General features: G+C 38.8%; 2 protein-coding genes across 2 annotated transcripts in view; one reads left to right on the top strand and one right to left on the bottom strand.

The window, feature by feature from the left end:
- LOC110055061 (uncharacterized) overlaps positions 1-9,137 on the bottom strand; it is a 40,067-nt gene extending 30,930 nt beyond the window's left edge. The window contains exon 1 of the mRNA XM_089287939.1: positions 8,360-9,137. The gene's annotated coding sequence lies outside the window, so the exon portion shown is untranslated. The remainder of the gene's footprint in view (positions 1-8,359) is intronic.
- On the top strand, positions 2,602-3,632 carry LOC110053804 (protein phosphatase 1 regulatory subunit 3D-like). The gene has a single exon (XM_020760090.2). It carries the CDS (start codon positions 2,704-2,706, stop codon positions 3,316-3,318), a length of 615 nt encoding a protein of 204 aa, XP_020615749.2. The 5' UTR covers positions 2,602-2,703; the 3' UTR covers positions 3,319-3,632.
- Positions 9,138-17,311: the final 8,174 nt, after the last annotated feature.

Below are 17,311 nucleotides of genomic sequence, written 5' to 3'. Positions count from 1 at the left end.
AGAAAAAATGAGAATAAAGATGCCTGAAATTACGAAATAATAAAAGTGCAAGTAATTATGAACGTTTGTTTAAAAGAATGTTAAATCTTATAACATGTTTCATTCTGGCTTAAGCCCTTCAATATTTTTAATATTTTCAATATTTTCAGCTTTCTTTCATGTTGAGACCACCAGGTAGTAATAGATTATTCTCTGCCTGCCTAAGGCCCGGAATCAGCCAGTTTTTGTCACTACTACTACGGCATAAGTCTTGATCATTTTGCCTTACTATTATGCTCAAACTAACGTCGGCATAACTTGTAAAACCCTAGATACAACTTAAGCGACAGTGGCAGAGTTGGTGTTTGCGGTTTTAGCTACAGATCTAGAAGACAGATGTTAATAACTTCAACAACAATTTTTTTTCTAAATGCTTACATTTTGGAGGGTATCCTCACTGATCTAAGAGATCTGTGCACTCTGTGATCAGTGGACTACGCCCTAAGAGGAACCGATATGTATTAACTTACCTGAACCATCAAATTATGACCTGAACTCTTTTAGTTCTTTAGATGTGACGTCCTTGAGATCCGTCGCCGAAAGAGCTGTCCTTCGTGTAACAATTTCACCAAAGCAGACGTTGACTATGTAATTTTAACTAAGCCGTATTTTTGAGGAGGTGAATAATTTGTTTATATATTTTTTCACTGTCTTGTTTGTTGTTGTTGTTGTTGTTGTTGTTGTTGTTGTTTTGTTTGTAGTGAGCCTCATTACCCTATCGATTTTTTTTTTCCAAAGCCGTTTCGCTTAAGGGAGACAAATGGCCTTTAAAACTCCTGAAGTAAATCATGTTATTATATGGCAAGGTAGTCTTGCATGGGTATATTTGAACGATCTGATTGGTTCTTTTTTGGTCGGAATTTTGCCATTTACAAATTGATTTCCCGCTATTGTTTTCCGCTGGTGAGAGACTACAAACTGGAAAATCTAGCAAATGATATTTTTAAAATCTTTAGTGAGGCAACCCTTGACGGTCAATGTTGAGACTTCATATAAAAGCGAGTAATATAAACATATTTTACGTGCAACATGACACACCCGTCTACAGAGGAAACATTACATCATTCAATGCTTTGCTTAAATTCCCTTAGGGTTTGCACAAGTCGCATGCCTGAGTGTACTAAAAAATGTGACCTTGAACTTCACTCTCACGACGGTGCTCCCACCGGTGTCCGAGACGTTAATTCTCGCACGTACGATTTCAACCTATACGTCATAGTGGCGGTGTTGTTTGCTGGTGATAGATTAAGATTTGCATATAGACTTTATGTTTGTCCATATTTCTCTCCTTTCGTCCACAACAATTCAATGCAATTGTGCTGATTGCCCGGAGGTACTGTCAGAAAAATTGGGTAGAGGTGTGCGACCCGCACCCAAAACCCTTACCCTATTTAAGACTAAAATCTGCGATTTTAGAAACTCTCTTTATGACCTAACCAAAAATTTTATACTCTTTTAAGACCTGACCCTTAAATCCATACCTTTCAGTCAAACCTGCCTTATAATTAGTTCCCCAGCTTAGACCGATGTTTAAGGCATTGAGAAGGGCTTTTGTTGATAATCTTATCGATAAAGCTGAAATATCTCAGCTTTGTCTTAAAAAAAAAAAAAATACCCATTTCAAGACTAGAAAACAAAACCCATACCCTATTTGAGATCAAAATGGCCAAAATCGATACCCTATTTCTAACCAAACCGGCTAAAGAATCATACCCTTTGGGGTCGCACATACCTATATGGCCCATATAAGGGAGTAGCCCCCTCCCCCGGAGAGGAGGGGCGATATTAACGGTATCTATAGGAACGAAATGAGATAATTCAAAGTGCAACGGCATTTTTGCGTCTACATGCATTAAGTCACGGTTTTTTACCTTTCAATCAATAAAACCCTTATAAAAACCGTTGCAAACCTTGCCACTCAAACACAAAACGTATTTCTCGGTCAAGAGAGAGGCTTGTAGGTACGTTTGGGGACTATTAATTCTGTGGTATAATCTTACATTGTGGATCAAAGTTGTCTTACCCGTTAGGAAAAGGAAAAAGTTTTGATACAACAGTAAGTACTAAAATAAAAACTTTTCTTTTCGAAATCTTTAGATCCTTTTAGTGACTTCTTAAAATTTGCATGTATGTATTTTTAGAATTTTTCTCTCTCTACGATTTTTATTTGATAATTCAGTTATCTAGTGGGTCCTAGTGCATCTACGAATGCGCTCTCTTGATAAAAATTGCTCTAAATACACTAACAATTAGATTACAATAGCGTTGTAAGAATCGAATTATCTAGCGGTGATGAAAAACAGGCACTTAGTACTTTGAAAGCCATTTTTCTCATTCTTTTTTCTTCTACTGAAGTCTGAAGTAACGCAATTCTTACATTTACGTTACGCGCCACATTAGAATCCAAAGCTAAAGTCGTCAGTTCGGATACAGTATCTTCGGGTAGAAGAATTAAATACACGCTTTTAACCTAAAGAGATTAGAATTAGAGTCATAAGACAAACGATCTTTGCAAATTCACCAAAACCAATCATTCAATTCTAACTCACAACCTTTGAAAAGCGTGACAGTTTTCATAGGTACGCATGTCGTGCAAAGTCAACATAACACAAGGTCAACTTTACTCGACAACCCTCTTGACAGTTGTCCGGTACTCGTACAGCAATGAAAACGAACGGACAGGTTGAGGACTCTGGGCCAACTTCTACAACGTCCAGGGTGAAAAGAGTTTTGTTTGCGGATTTTGTTGGCCTAAAGCTTGAGTTTGTAAGAACCATTACACCCTCCAGCAGCGAAGACAACTTATGTACACTAGACAACGCGTTATGGAAAACCAACTGTGACGACACTAAGGCACCAAGAAAGCGGGTAAAATGTCTGTACCCGTGTTTCGTTCAACCTCCAGAATCGACAGACAGTTTCATGAAGAGGGTTTACGGCCAGAATGTGTGCCTCGAGTACATCGTGTGCAATAACTTAGTTATCACCGGGCTTATTCGGGTGACAAATTTATCTTACATGAAAGAGGTGACTGTCAGATTTACACTTAATGGATGGGAGACGTATCGAGACATTTGGGCGGATTTCATGTCCACTTGCTCGGATGGCAGAACAGAAACGTTTAGTTTTCGTATCTCAATACCTCATGACTTTGAAATAAATCGGCATATGGAGTTTGCAATCCGCTATCGCGTTTCACACAAGGAGTTTTGGGATAATAATGGCCGTAACAATTACCATGTTCGGTGTTCAGAAAGGCTCGCTCCACAAACGGAATAAAACGATAAAACAGGAATACTTTTATCCGAGAGAACGACCATGGCTGGCATGTCCTTTTCGAGACGACTTTTCTAATTTGTCCGAGAAAAGCAGGTTGACTAGAAATGTTTCCTAGACATTGTTTATGAACACTTCCCTTAAAAGAAATTAGTTATACCAATATAACAATCTAACAATTTCCCCTTGAGAAGTGCAAAGTGTGTATCCTCCGACAAATTTCGTTGAGTGTTAGCCCTTTGCATAGACAGACACTTGTTATTTTTGTAAAGCAAGAAGGCTTCCGGTCTTAATGTCATTTACATTATCTCTGTAAAAACGTGCACAATATAATGTTCATACATTTTTCTCCAACTTCTTCATTAGTTAGTTTGTCACACTGATTTTGATATTTTTCACTTGGTCGGAAAATACATTAGTCACAGCTTGAAAACCATGCCAGACGTAAATTGAAATGCTGTGCAAAATACATACTTAAGACGTCAACATCATGACATCCGCCTTTGTATTCAGGAAATTAATCTTTGCCGTAATAAAATAAAAGAAGTCAACAGTCAGTCAAACATGTTGTAAACGATTAGTTTAATTTAAAAATTTATCTCATTGTGATGTAGACTGAGTGGGCCAAAATTAAAAACAATGTAGATTGCATTTCTTTATGTTGTATTCCTTATCAAATGCTGAAATCAGATTTCATGTTCATGTCATTTATAGTCATGTCATGTATTTTAGGCAACTGCAATTGCTAAAACAACTATCACTGACTAAACATCTACAACACACACTGCCTGTACAACATCAGGTATAAACTCGACTATTGCTAACGACTGGTAGAGATTTTAGAATTAGCTGTATATATGATTGAGCATTCAGAAACTTAACGAGGGTAGAATAAGTGATAGTTGAAGACAATGATCAAGTAATGACATTGGTTATAATTCTAAGAGAAGAAAGAGGTGCTGGAGTTACTGTTACTTAAATAGTTAATCTAAAAATTATAAATTAAACTGTAAGAAGTGATGTCACATACATTTCTAAAGAAATGTAGAAGTTAAATTACTGATGACGATACTTAAAGTTCGGGTGATTGTTAAGTCCAGAAGAATTAGTTCCAGTGGAAGGGTAGGAGATGGAGTAAGCAGTGGTGTAATTAGCCACAGCTGTAGAGAAAAACATGGAGTAAGTGGTGGTAAAATTAGACAAAGTTGTAAAGAAAGAGATGTCGCAACTGGTGATGTAATTAGTTACGATTGTCGATCTAGATAAAGAGGTCGAGTAAGTGGTGGTGTCATAAGTCACAGTTGTAGAGTAAGATATGGTGTAAGTGGTGTTGTAATTTCTCACAGTTGTAGATTAAGAGGTGTAGTAAAATAAGTCAAAATTATAGAGTAAGGGTGGAGAAAGTGGTGGTGTAATTACTGTCAGTGATAGAATAAAATATGGTGTAAATAGTGCTGTAGTTACTCATAGTTGCTGATGAAGACGTGGTGCAAGTGGTTGTGTAATTAGTCACAGTTGTAGAGTAAGAAATGGAGTAAGTGGTGGTGTAATAAATCACAGTTGTAGATTAAGAGGTGGAGTAAATGGTTGTGTAATTAAGAGTGGAGTAAGTGATGGTGTAATTCCTCACAGTGATAATGAAAAGATGGTATAAATGGTGTTGTAATTACTCAGAGTTGTAGATTAAGAGGTGGAGTAGATGGTTGTGCAATTAGTCACAGTTAACTTTGTAGAGTAAGAGATCGTGTAAGTGGTAGTCTAATCAATCATAGCTGTGAAGTAAGAGATGGTGAAAGTACTGGTGTAATAATTCACAGTTGTTGAATGAGAGATGGAGTAAGTGGTCGTGTAATTAGTCACAGTTGTAGTGTAATTAGCATTAGTTGTCAAGTAAGAGATCTTGAAAGTGGTGGTGTAATTAGTCAAAATTGTAGAGAAAAACATGAAGTACGTGGTGGTGTAATTAGTCACAGTTTTAAAGTAAGATATGGTGAAAGTGGTCAGTCACTGTTGTAGAGTAACAGATTGTACAAGTAAAGATGTAATTACTCACAGTTGTAGAGTAAGAGATGGAGAAAGTTGTGGTGTAATAAGTCACGGTTCCAGAGTAAGATAGGCTGTAAGTGGTGGTGTAATTTGTCACTGTTCTGGAGTAACAGATTGTACAAGTGGTGCTGTAATAAGTCACAGTTGTAGACTAAGAGATGGAGTAAGTGGTGGTGTAATTAGTCGTTGAAGAAGTCGTTGAAGAGTCAGATATGGTGTAGGTGGTACTGTAATTAGTCACTGTGGTAGAGTAAGATATGGTGTAAGTGGCGGTGTAATAAGTCACCGTTGTAGAGTAAGATATGGTGTAAGTGGTGGTGTCATTAGTCAAAGTTGTAGAGTAAGAGGTAGAGAAAGTGTGGGTCTAATTGATCACAGTTGTAGAGTAAGAGGTGGAGGAAAGTGGCGGTGTAATAAGTCACAGTTGTAGAGTAAGAGGTGTTGCAACTATCAGTGGGAGCAGTAATCATCGTTTCAGAGCAAGAGATACTGAAACAGGTGGTGTAATCATACTTACAGTTGAAAGGTAAGAGATAAAGTAGGTGGCGGAGTAATTAGTCACAGTTGTAAAGTAATAGATGGAGTTAGTGGTGGTGTAATTACTAACAGTCTTAGATTAAGAGGTGGTGTAATTAGTCACAGTTGTAGAATAAGAAATGGTGTAAGTGGTGCTGTAATTAGTTACAGTTGTAGGGTAAGAGGTGGTGTAAGTAGTGGTGTAATTAGTTACAGTTGAAGAGTGAGAGATGGTGTAAGTGATGGTGTAATTAGGAACAGTTTTCGCGTAAGAGATGGTGTAAGTGGTGTTGTAATTAATAACAGTTGTTGCGTAAGAGGGAGTGTAAGTACTGTTGTAATAAGTAACAGTTGTAGAGTAAGAGGTGGTTTAACTGGTGGTGTAATTAGTTACACTTGTAAAGTAAGGGGTGGAGTAAGTGTTGGTGGAATTAGTGACAGTTGTACAGAAATAGATGTAGTAAGTGGTGATGTAACTAGTCACAATTGTAGAGTAAGAGGTGGAGTAAGTGGCTGTGCAATTAGTGACAGTTGTAGAGTAAGAGATTGTGTAAGTGGTGGTGTAAATTGTCACAGTTGCAGAGTAATAAATGGTGTAAGTCTTGGTTTAATAACTTACAATTGTATTGTAAGATCTAGAGGTGGTGTAATTAGTGACTGCTGTAAAGTAACAGATGGTGAAAGTGGTGGTGTAAATTAGTTACATTTGTAGAGTAAAAGGTGGTTATGAGTAAGTGGTGGTTTATTGAGTCACAGTTGTAGAGTAAGAGTTGGTGTTATTAGTCACTGTGGTAGAGTAACAGATGGTACAAGTGTTGGTGTAACTAGTCGCAGTTGTAGAGTAAAAGATGGCATAACTGGTGGTGTCATTATACTCACAGTTTTAGAGTAAGAGGTGTAGTAAGTGGTGGTGTAATTAGACACATTTACAGAGCAAGAAATGGAGTAAGTTGTGTAATTATTCACAGCTGTAGACTAAGATTTGTAGTAAGTGGTGGTGTAATTAGTCTTAGTTGTGGAGTAAGAGGTGGAGTAAGTGGTGGTGTAATTACCCACAGTGGTAAAGCAAAAGATGGTATAAGCGGTGTTGTAATTACTCAGAGTTGTAGATTAAGAGGTTGTGTAAGTGGTTGTATAATTGCTCACAGTTGTAGAGTAAGAGTTAGAGTAAGGGGTGGTGTAATAAATCACAGTTGTAGAATAAGAGATAAAGAGAGTAGAGTGTAGAGTAAGAGGTGTAGTAAGTCGTGGTGTAATTAGTCACAGTTGAGGAGTAACAGGTGGAGAAAGTGGTGGTGTAATACGTTACAGTTGTAGATTAAGAGGTGAATTAAGTGGTAGTCTGACATGTAATTGGTTACAGCTTTAGAGTAAGAGGTGGAGTAAGTGGTAATTTGATGGGGTAAGAAGTCTAGTAAGGGAGAGTATTAGGGTAAGATATTGAATAAGAAGTACAGTAGTGGAGTTGACGATATCAGAGATTTTGAAAGTAAAAGTAGTTGTGGATTTACGACTAGCAGATTTAAGGGGACAGTGGTATTGGTAAAGTAAGTATAGTGGCATGCTTAGCAGCATTAGGGAAAGAGGTAGAGTTAGTTGTAAAGGTTTAGTATTTAGAAGCAATACCAAATGATTTCATAAAACGACAATGGAATTATTATAGAAACTCTATATAACTATTCAAGAAATAATTTATTTACAGATAAAACGTTTTACTTATGTTACAATTGCATCTTTTTTTTGCAGGGCCTACATAAATACATTTCAGTGATGCGAGCTGTGTAGAGAGAATTTGCCATTACTTTGTATAGGCTAGAAACTAAAGCCATCAGTTCGCAGTTTGTGAAAGCCCACTAACCATAATAGCCAAGAAGAGAGTAACTGACCTGCCTATGATATAAGAACCTAGAACAACAATGAGCTTATTAGCAGCCAATAGCGCTTAAGAGGTTAACAGAAACACTGGTGTTTTGTAAAATGCTCTTCGGTTACGCCCCGAGTTGTGGGACACAAGATACAGAAGTAGCAGACAACGCGTGTAAGAACCCAGTGATTTAAGAACCTACTGGTTGAAATTTGCCATTTTAAAACCCAAAAATCTAAGAACAAACTGTTTAGCCAGGCTAGATCAAACAGATTCTTATATTTGGGTTACAGTTAAATTAAGCCGGACAAACCTTTTAACCAAGGAGTGTGACTTTGAGATTACACATTTATATTACAAGAAAATACATAATACAGTACAGAATAGATTAAACCCAAGTTTATTCATTTTTTCTTGGTTTTTTTTTTGTAATCAACAACTATACCTCCTTCATAGAAATTAAGGACATTATCAAAAATGGACTTACAGAACCTACATGTATATGGCCAGACTTAGAACAATAAGGGTTTTTACTCACGGGTCAGTTTTGCTGTACCACTATCCATTCTTGGGTTGCGTTCTGGTGATGTTTTGGTTGTGCTCTTTGATTAAACTCACCTGTTGTAGCGAAGTTCTGTCTTTTCTCTTGGTCTCCGAAAACTGTCTGCTGTAACTGATCTCGGCCTTCCCACAGCTAGCATGTTCCCCCCAGCTTAGAAAAATGCTTTCTCGGGCCAGAAACTCCCTGGACAAGTAATATTATTGGTAAAATTAAATAATAATGATAGTATTTAGAAAACAGTCCTAAGAAAATACGCGCGCCGAATGGTTAAAAATCGTGCTTCTATTAAACAATTAGGTTATTCGCTCTCGATTTCTATCGCGTGATAGTTGACGAGGGCGCAGCCCTCGTCAACTATCACGCATAGAAATCGAGAGCGAATAATCTAATTGTTTTAGTATAAATCTACTAGTCGTTCAAAACTTTATCAAAATCCTCTTCACAGACACTTCGAAAACGCCAAGAAGCGGCCGTTATTTTGTTAACAAGGGCACACTGCTACGCTGCTCACTATCTATCACAGATTATATAATAACCCAAGTTATTCTCCCATTTTGATTGGTTCTCGCCTATGATCTATTAGAGGACAGACGCACGATTGACGTCATCATTTCAAAGTTTTTCCCTCTGTGTTTTAAAATGGCGGAAAGTTTTAAGAATTTAGATAATATTTTACATGACTGGGCAAAAGATAAGGTACAAGAAAGTCTTGTCCAGGCATTGAACAGGTACCAGAAGCATAGTCTAGCAGGAAGAAGAAAGATAAAGCCGTTTCTGTTTTAGACAATGACTCAGAAAAAATACTCGAGCAGTCTCAGTCGGCAGTCGAGCGAGACTAAATCAAACACAAAATTAGTCTTGGTAAGCCGAGAACCATTGCTTTGTCTCGAATTTAACAAACCCAATAAACAAAATGTTTATGAGATTAACTTATTTAAAACATTGAACTTTTCTCAGTCTCAAAATAATTGTTGACACAGTGATTGTCTGGAATGAAACATCAAAACCACTTCTTAAAATCAGTTAAAATAAACACATAACCTTGCTTTCCGATGCGAATGTTCCAGTCCGTTTCAGGGCACAGCAGCGAGCAAAGTATAGCTCACTACAGCTCACGGCCAACTGTATCGTAGCTAAAAGGTGTCTCCGACACTATTTCAAACTGATTTGAGAATCACCAACCACAGAGGACACAAATTTCCACCATCACTAACGCTCCTTTCATTCAAAACTCGAATCGAATGGCCTCCAGGTTGACCGCAGCCGCAAGTTTTCCGAGCGTAGTTTTCCAACTCCTGCAATATTCGAGACAACATCCAAGCTTTTCGGCTCACAGGGCTGCTCTGATGACAAAAAGTGACTTGACTTATCCAGCATTTTCTTTGAGATTTGTAGATTTCGCAGTTCAATTCTGCTTTCGCTGTAAGTTTTCATTCCACGAGAAGCGACGCCTGAGTCAAGTTTGACAGTGGCGTGATTTTCCCGGACCAATCACAATTCTTTGCTACGCATAGCAACCAATGAGATTGCTTCAATTTGTATAGACAATAGATTACGTCAAATGGCTTTTTTCGTGTTCGCCAAAGTGGGCAAAGGCCGGCTTTCGAGTTATGTTGAAAGATTTTGAAATAAAAAAAAGCTTTATCGGTGGTAGTTTGTTTCGTTATTATATAAAACAAATAGATTCCATGTTGCCGTGCGTCTGTTCAGTAATAGATCACAGAAGACGTCAAAATGTGGTAAGAACATCAGTGACACACTCGGCTATCGCCTCGTGTGCCACTTTTTTGTTCTTACCACATTTTGACGTCATCTGTGATCTATTACTGAACAGACGCACGGCAACATGGAATCTATTTGTTAAATAGATAGTGAGTAGCGTAGCCAATCAGAGAACGGCATTCGTGATAGAACGCTAGTAGATTTATACTAAACCTCGATAGAAACACAGAACTAGCACAAGCTGTTGACGTCATGATGGTGCGAACAAAGAGAATTTACATTTTTATAATCAAAGTTAACAAGTTGTTTTTCCTTTTGTTTTCGTCGCGGCGTTTTCTAAAAGAAATAGAAAACATGTTCTCCGTGTTTCTATCGAGTTATAAAAACACTCGAGAAAGTTTGGTAGAACACGAAAAAGCTGTCGAAACAGCGGCTCGTGTTCCCACAGCATTTCTGAAGCTCCTAAACTCCCTCTGGTGTTTCTATAACTCGATACAAACACGGTACATGTTTTCTATCTCTTAAATAGTAATAATAAGTTAGTATTTTAAGAGGAGGTCTCCAGTCAAATAGCGTTGGTTTTCAGGAAGGTCCTCTAAAAATTAAAAGTCTAAAATGTACGTGAGATGTCTAAAATACAGAAGTAATAAATGAATAAAACGTAAAACTAAAACTGAGATTTGAAAACGATCTCTGGCTTAAACGATTAAAAAAAATTGCAAGCTTTCCACTCCCTGAACTACAGTCTTCGACGGGTAAATTGTGAATGACAAGAAGCCAAGAAAAAGAAAAAAATTGAATAAAAATACGTGAAATTGCGAAATAATAAAAGCGCAAATAATTATTGATATTTGTTAAAAAGAATAGTGTATCTTATAACATGTTTCATCCTAGCTGGGGCCGTTCAATATTTTCAAGTAACATTCTTGTTATTATCATAGATACAGCTTAGGTTTTAGCGTAATAGGGTTTTAGGGTGTCAGGGTGTTGGGATATTTGGTTGTTAGGTTACTAGGGTGCTAGGGTGTTAACGTTTTCGGGTATTACGGTATTCGGGTGTTAGGGTATTAGGGTATTAAGGTATTAGGGTAGAAGGGTAGAAGGCTATTAGGGTATTAGGCTATCAAGATATTAGGGTATTCATGTTATAGCTAGGTTGTTAGGAAATTAGGGTAAAAGGGTATTAGGGTATTAGAGTATTAGGGTATTAGGGTATTAGAGTACCAGCTTGTTAGGGTATTAGGGTGTAACAATGTTACGGCATTGGGGTATTAGAGTATTATGGTATTGGGGTATTAGGGTGTTAGGCTACTAGAGTATTGAAGTATTAGGGTATTAGGGTATTAGGGTACTAGAGTACAAGGGTGTTAGGGTATGAGGGTGTTAGGGTGTTAGGGTATTAGGGTATTAGGGTACTAGAGTACAAGGGTGTTAGGGTATTAGGGTACCAGGGTATTAGAGTATTAAGGTATTACGGTATTAGAACGTTAGAATACTGGTTATTAGGGTGTTATGGTACTAGGGTGTTAGGGTATTTGGGTGTTAGAGTGCTAGGGTATTAGGGTATTAAAATACTACGGTGTTAAAGTATTAGGGTGTCAGGGTATTTGGGTACTAGGGTATTAGGGTACTAGGGTATTAGAGTATTAAGGTATTACGATAAAACAGCATTAGAATACTGGGTATTAGGGTGTTAGGGTACTAGGGTATTAAAATACTACGGTGTTAGGGTATTGGATTATTACGGTATTAGGGTATTAGGGTACCAGGGCACTAGGGTGTTAGTGTATTAGGTTATTAGGTTATTAGGGTACTAGGGTGTTGGGGTATTAGAGTGTTAGGGTATTACGGTAACGGAGCATTAGGGTATTAGGGTATTAGGGTGTTAGGGGATTAGAGCACTAAGGTATTACGGTATTAGGGTATTAGGGTACCAGGGCACTAGGGTGTTAGTGTATTAGGTTATTAGGTTATTAGGGTACTAGGGTGTTGGGGTATTAGAGTGTTAGGGTATTACGGTAACGGAGTATTAGAGTATTAGGGTATTAGGGTGTTAGGGGATTAGAGCACTAAGGTATTACGGTATTAGGGTGTTAGGGTACTAGATACTAGAGTGCTGGGCTATTAGGGTATTAGGGTATTAGGGTACTAGGGTACTAGGATATTAGGGTATTAGGGTATTAGGGTATTAGGGTATTAGGGTATTAGGGTATTAGGGTATTAGGGTATTACGGTATTAGGGTATTAGGCTATTAGGCTATTAGGGTATTAGGGTATTAGGGTATTAGAGTTTTAAGGTATTGGGGTACTAGGGTGTTAGAATACTAGGGTGTTAGGGCATTAGGCTGTTTGGCTATTAGCGTATTGGGGTATCAGGGTATTAGGGTATTAGGCTACTAGGGTATTAGGGTATTAAGTTGTTAGGTTGTTCAGTATTAGGGTATTGGGTATTAGGATACTAGGGTACAAAATTATAAGGGAATCAGGGTGTTAGGGCATTGGTGTATTAGGGTATTAAGGTACAAGGGTGTTAGGGTACTAGGGTGTTAGAGTATTACGGTGCTAGAATATTAGGGCGCTCAGGTACTAGGGTACGAGGGAGTTAGCTAGGGTGTTAGGGTTTTAGGTTGAGGTATTAGGGTATTAGGGTACAAGGGTATTAGGGTAGTAGGTAGGACGATATTAGGGTACTAGGGTACTAGGGTACTATAGACTACGAGTAGTCCCTCTTTCGCTTAGTCAGTCGTGCGTGACGCGAAAGAAAACCGCGAGAAAAATATGGCCACGCGAAATCCTGGAGGCGAGGAGCGCGCGAAAGGAGGGACTACCGCCTAAGCCCAAGAGTTTGAATTACGCGTTGCTCTCACAACGCAGAAATATGATTGGCTCATGTTAGGAGCGTTGACAACGTGTTGTCAACTTTCGAGATACGTGTGACGTCTTGCAGGAATGTTTTGGAACCGGAGCAAATCGAAGCGGTACCACAGCAAATCGAAACGTTGGAATCGCGCTTCGTAAGCTGTGATGTTCTTGCGAATGTGCCAACAGGCATTGTAAATCTATCCAGTCTTTTGTTTGGCAAAGCTTTCCGCCTCCAACCCGACTGCGAGCGTGTTAGTGATTTCGCCGCTCAACAGCATCGTCCAAGTCAGCGAATATAAGTTCACTGAGCTTGGCCTTTCTGCCCGCGTCCATTTGAAAGATTGAACCGGACTTTTACTTGAAACCGGACATTCACCTTAAAGTTTTCGCTGTTATTGGCAAACATTTCACCGCAGTTGGATGATCTCCTATGTCAAATACATAATGTAAATTCTCGGTTGAAACTCTGCATTTGAAATTTTCGCAATAACTTTTAGATTTACACCTACAGACGCAGCGAAAATCGTTACTAGATGCCTCATTCGCCGTCTTATTTTTAAAACTTCTTTGGCACCTTTGCAGAACGAACACTGAACGAAAATATACTTCTCACGGCATATGTTTTTGCCTGGCTACTTGAAGAGTAGAGTAGACCAATTTTACTCAGGATATCTCCCGGGGTTATTGACAACAGGGGATAATAAGAGGACGTCAAGATGAGAAATCCTAAACCGAAAAATCGTGAAAGGGCAAACTCTTGGGCTTAGGCGGTAGTCCCTCCTTTCGCGCGCTCCTCGCCCCCAGGATTTCGCGCGGCCATTTTTTCTCGCGGTTTTCTTTCGCGTCACGCACGACGGACTAAGCGAAAGAGGGACTACTCGTAGTCTCAGGGTACTAGTGTGTTACAGTATTAGGGTACTAGGCTGTTAGGGTATTAGGGTATAAAGGTACTAGGGTATTACGGTGTTTAGGTATGAAGGTTTTAGGGTATGAAGGTTTTAGGGTAGGGTACTAGGGTACTAGGATTTTAGGGTACTGTGGTATTAGGGTGTTAGGGTATTAGGGTATTAGGGTATTAGGGTACTAGGGTGTTAGGGTATGAGGGTATTAGGGTAGTAGGGTATTAGGGTATTAGGATGTTAGGGTAGTAGGGTATCAGGGTACTAGTGTACTAGGGTGTTATCTTTGAAAAGTTACAATTATTAGACTTTCTGGAGGGTTTTTGTGGTTTTTGTTTTTTCAAGATATTATAAAACTAAAAAAGAACCGCCACATTTACATGAACACACGGTGTGTCTGCATGAAGTCGAAGGCTTTGACCGCGCTGTGTGAAAGAGACTGGGTACTAAAGATACAATTCAGTGATCATACAAGAAGAATCCAGTGGGTTGTTTTTTCGCGGAAGTGAAAGTACCTTGCGTGTTTCTTCGCTTTATGTTTTTGCGCGTAGAGAAGAGTACGTAAGGAACACTAGGGGAGTTAAAATGTTTAAGGGCATGTATTTTTCAAGAGGTTACCGTCTTTTACGCCATGGATTACATCAGAACAGGTTTCTCAAGAACGCGACGATCAGAATGCTTCATGGAGGCGGCTCGGTACGCGAAGCTCTTGAACAACTGAGAGATATTGCAGTAACTCCAGAGCAAACAGACCTTTACAAAGAAGCGATAAAGATATACAACCCTGCTTACAGTTACGAACACCCCGCCTTTGTAGCCTTACCTAATAATGCTGATGACATTAAGCGTTGTCTGCAAATCGCCAACAAGACTGGGACCCCAGTGGCTGTCAAATCCGGGGGACACTGTTTCGCTGGATATTCCACCACTGACAGTAACGGATTTGTCATCTCTCTTAAGAATATGAATCATGTTCAAGTTAAGGGAGACATGACAACTGTACAAGCTGGAGCATGTTGGGGAGACGTGTATTCAGCGCTAGATGATACCGGCTATGTCGCAGTGGGAGGGTGCGTTCCTGCTGTGGGGATTGGGGGGTACATTCTTGGGGGTGGCTACAGTATGTTGTCACGTGGGCATGGTGGCCTGGCATGTGACAAGGCCATGTCTTTTACCATGGTTACAGTTGATGGAAGTAACCTTGTGAAAGCATCAGCTGAGGAAAATCAGGACCTCTTTTGGGCCTTAAAAGGAGGGGGAGGTGGCAATTTTGGAATCTTAGTTGATGTCACTCTAGAAGTGTGTCCGCGACCAAATCAATTCATCTGGAATCGTCTCATTTATAGCACCACTGATGAAAGTGAGCGAGGGCTTAATGCAGTCGGCGAGAATCTAAGCAAGTTTCCTAAAGAGCTCAATCTTGACTTCGCCCTTCATGGTTATTTTGGCAAGAAGACCCTGACCCTGGATGCTGTGTACTCTGATATCCATGAAGACAAAGTACAAGCAAGCCTCAAAAATCTCCACCCAACAACAGAAACACAACCTCAGGTGTTTACCTCGTATCTGCAGTTTTCAACTGAATACAGCCGACGCCATGGCTTTGTTCATCAAGAAGTAGAACCCATTTACGTCAAGGGTGTAATGATTGAATCATTGCCTCCACCTCTAGCAAAATATTTTACCCATATCGATATTCCTTCAGAATGTCTTCTTGAGTTTGTTCACATGGGTGGCGATATTGCACAGCATTCTTCAACGTCCACTGCTTTTCCATTCCGCTCTGCACAGTACAGCTTCTATACGTATGGTAGGTTTCATGACCCTGTTCAGAGAGAAGAGGTAACAAAGTTTGCTACATCAACATATAATGCCGTGAGAGAATCTGGATGCTCTCTTGGTAGTTATGTGAACTATATGGACCGAGATCTAAAGAACTGGGGTGAGAATTTCTATGGTATAAATTACCCACGCCTTTGTGAAATCAAGAACAAATGGAATCCTCTTGGGCATGGGTCCTTGCACTTTCAACAGGAAATTGGTTCCTCTTGGGAGCCTTGATCTTCTGTTTTCCTTTGTGATTTAATTGTTAATTACGTAGTGAACATATGACAGACACAGCATAAATGGTGGTTGAAGTTGAAACATGAAATGATCTCTACAGTGTAAAAACAGCCAGATCAGAAAGAGCAAACACTTTAAGAGTGAGGACAATGTAAAAAGGTTAATCTTTCAAAAGTAGCTAAGAGTATATCTGAGGCATGAATTTTGTTAAAATGTGTGCATGAAATGGAATCACAACCCCCCTTTCCTACCCTAAAATGTCTGGGAGAGATCAATTAATTATTATTGAATTTGCCAAAAAATTGTCACAGGCATGGATGATTCTATTGCTCCATCAAATGTAAGAACATAGGTTTTTAATAGATTTTTAATTATTGTATATTTTAGAGGGCCACATGTTTATTAGCTGTATAACTATTAGGTGTTTTACCATCTATAAATAAAGATTGATTGATTGATTGATTGATTGAAGAACAAGCATTAAAAGGGACAAAAGTCAACTAATTCATGAAATAGAAACTCAGAACTCATTCTCCTAAACCAATACTCAGTTCTTCCATACATAGTATGTGGTTTTATACCTACATGCATGATTTAGTTACCCTTTTTTGGTCTTTTTGGTAGATGAGAGTGAGCAACATTTCTAGTAAAATTATCAGAGAGACCTTTTGACTATCTGCTTTTTGTTTTGTTTTGTTTTGTTTTGTTTTTTTTGATGGGGATGGGGGTGTGGGTCAACTTAAAAGTGCATCTAATCTGATTCAGGCACAAAATCACATCAAATATCCCCTGAAAAATATCCCCTGAAAATGCTAAAACTTGGCTAAAATATGTGCAAAAAATTAAAAAATGTCTTTTGAGCACTTTCCATTGTATCTAGGAGCTGTAGTGACCAGTGCAGTGGACTGTGAGAGCTAGCCTGTATCAGGGAGACTTCCAGAAGAGTTGGTATAGATGCGATCTTGGTTGGCACCCATCAAATGAAAACCTTTGCCCAAACAGTGTTTAATCTAACAAATATCTTTTAAGTTTAAACAATGTACTAATAATTTGTAACTTAACATTAAGTTAAAGAACAAATAGACTTTGCTGTATCATATTTTTAGAAATAATTTAATATATAATTTTGTATCATTTCAGAAATAAAAGATCTAGGAGAAATGTGAACTCGATAGAGACTGGAATCTAATGTATAAAAGTGGTATTTCTTAACCGCGGGTGGGCGGGGGGGGGGGGGGGGGTTACTTCCAGAAAAGTTGGTTGGGGGTGTGCGGCCCACTTCCCCAAACCCTTACCCTATTTATGACCAAAATCTGCATTTTTTGCTACCCTATTTATGACCTAACCAAAAATTCAATAGTCTATTTACGACCATTGTCACTGACACAGTTGCTCCAAACATAAGTTATGAAGGGCTTTTGTTGATGGTCTTATTGATAATGATGAAGAAGTAGCTTCTTC

This window comes from Orbicella faveolata, unplaced genomic scaffold (genome assembly GCF_042242905.1).
Source record: "Orbicella faveolata isolate gen_17 unplaced genomic scaffold, um_ofav_v1 contig_15, whole genome shotgun sequence".
NCBI lineage: Eukaryota > Metazoa > Cnidaria > Anthozoa > Scleractinia > Merulinidae > Orbicella > Orbicella faveolata.
The sequence above is the reverse complement of the archived record's forward strand: the minus strand, read 5'-3'. Positions and strand labels throughout refer to the sequence as shown.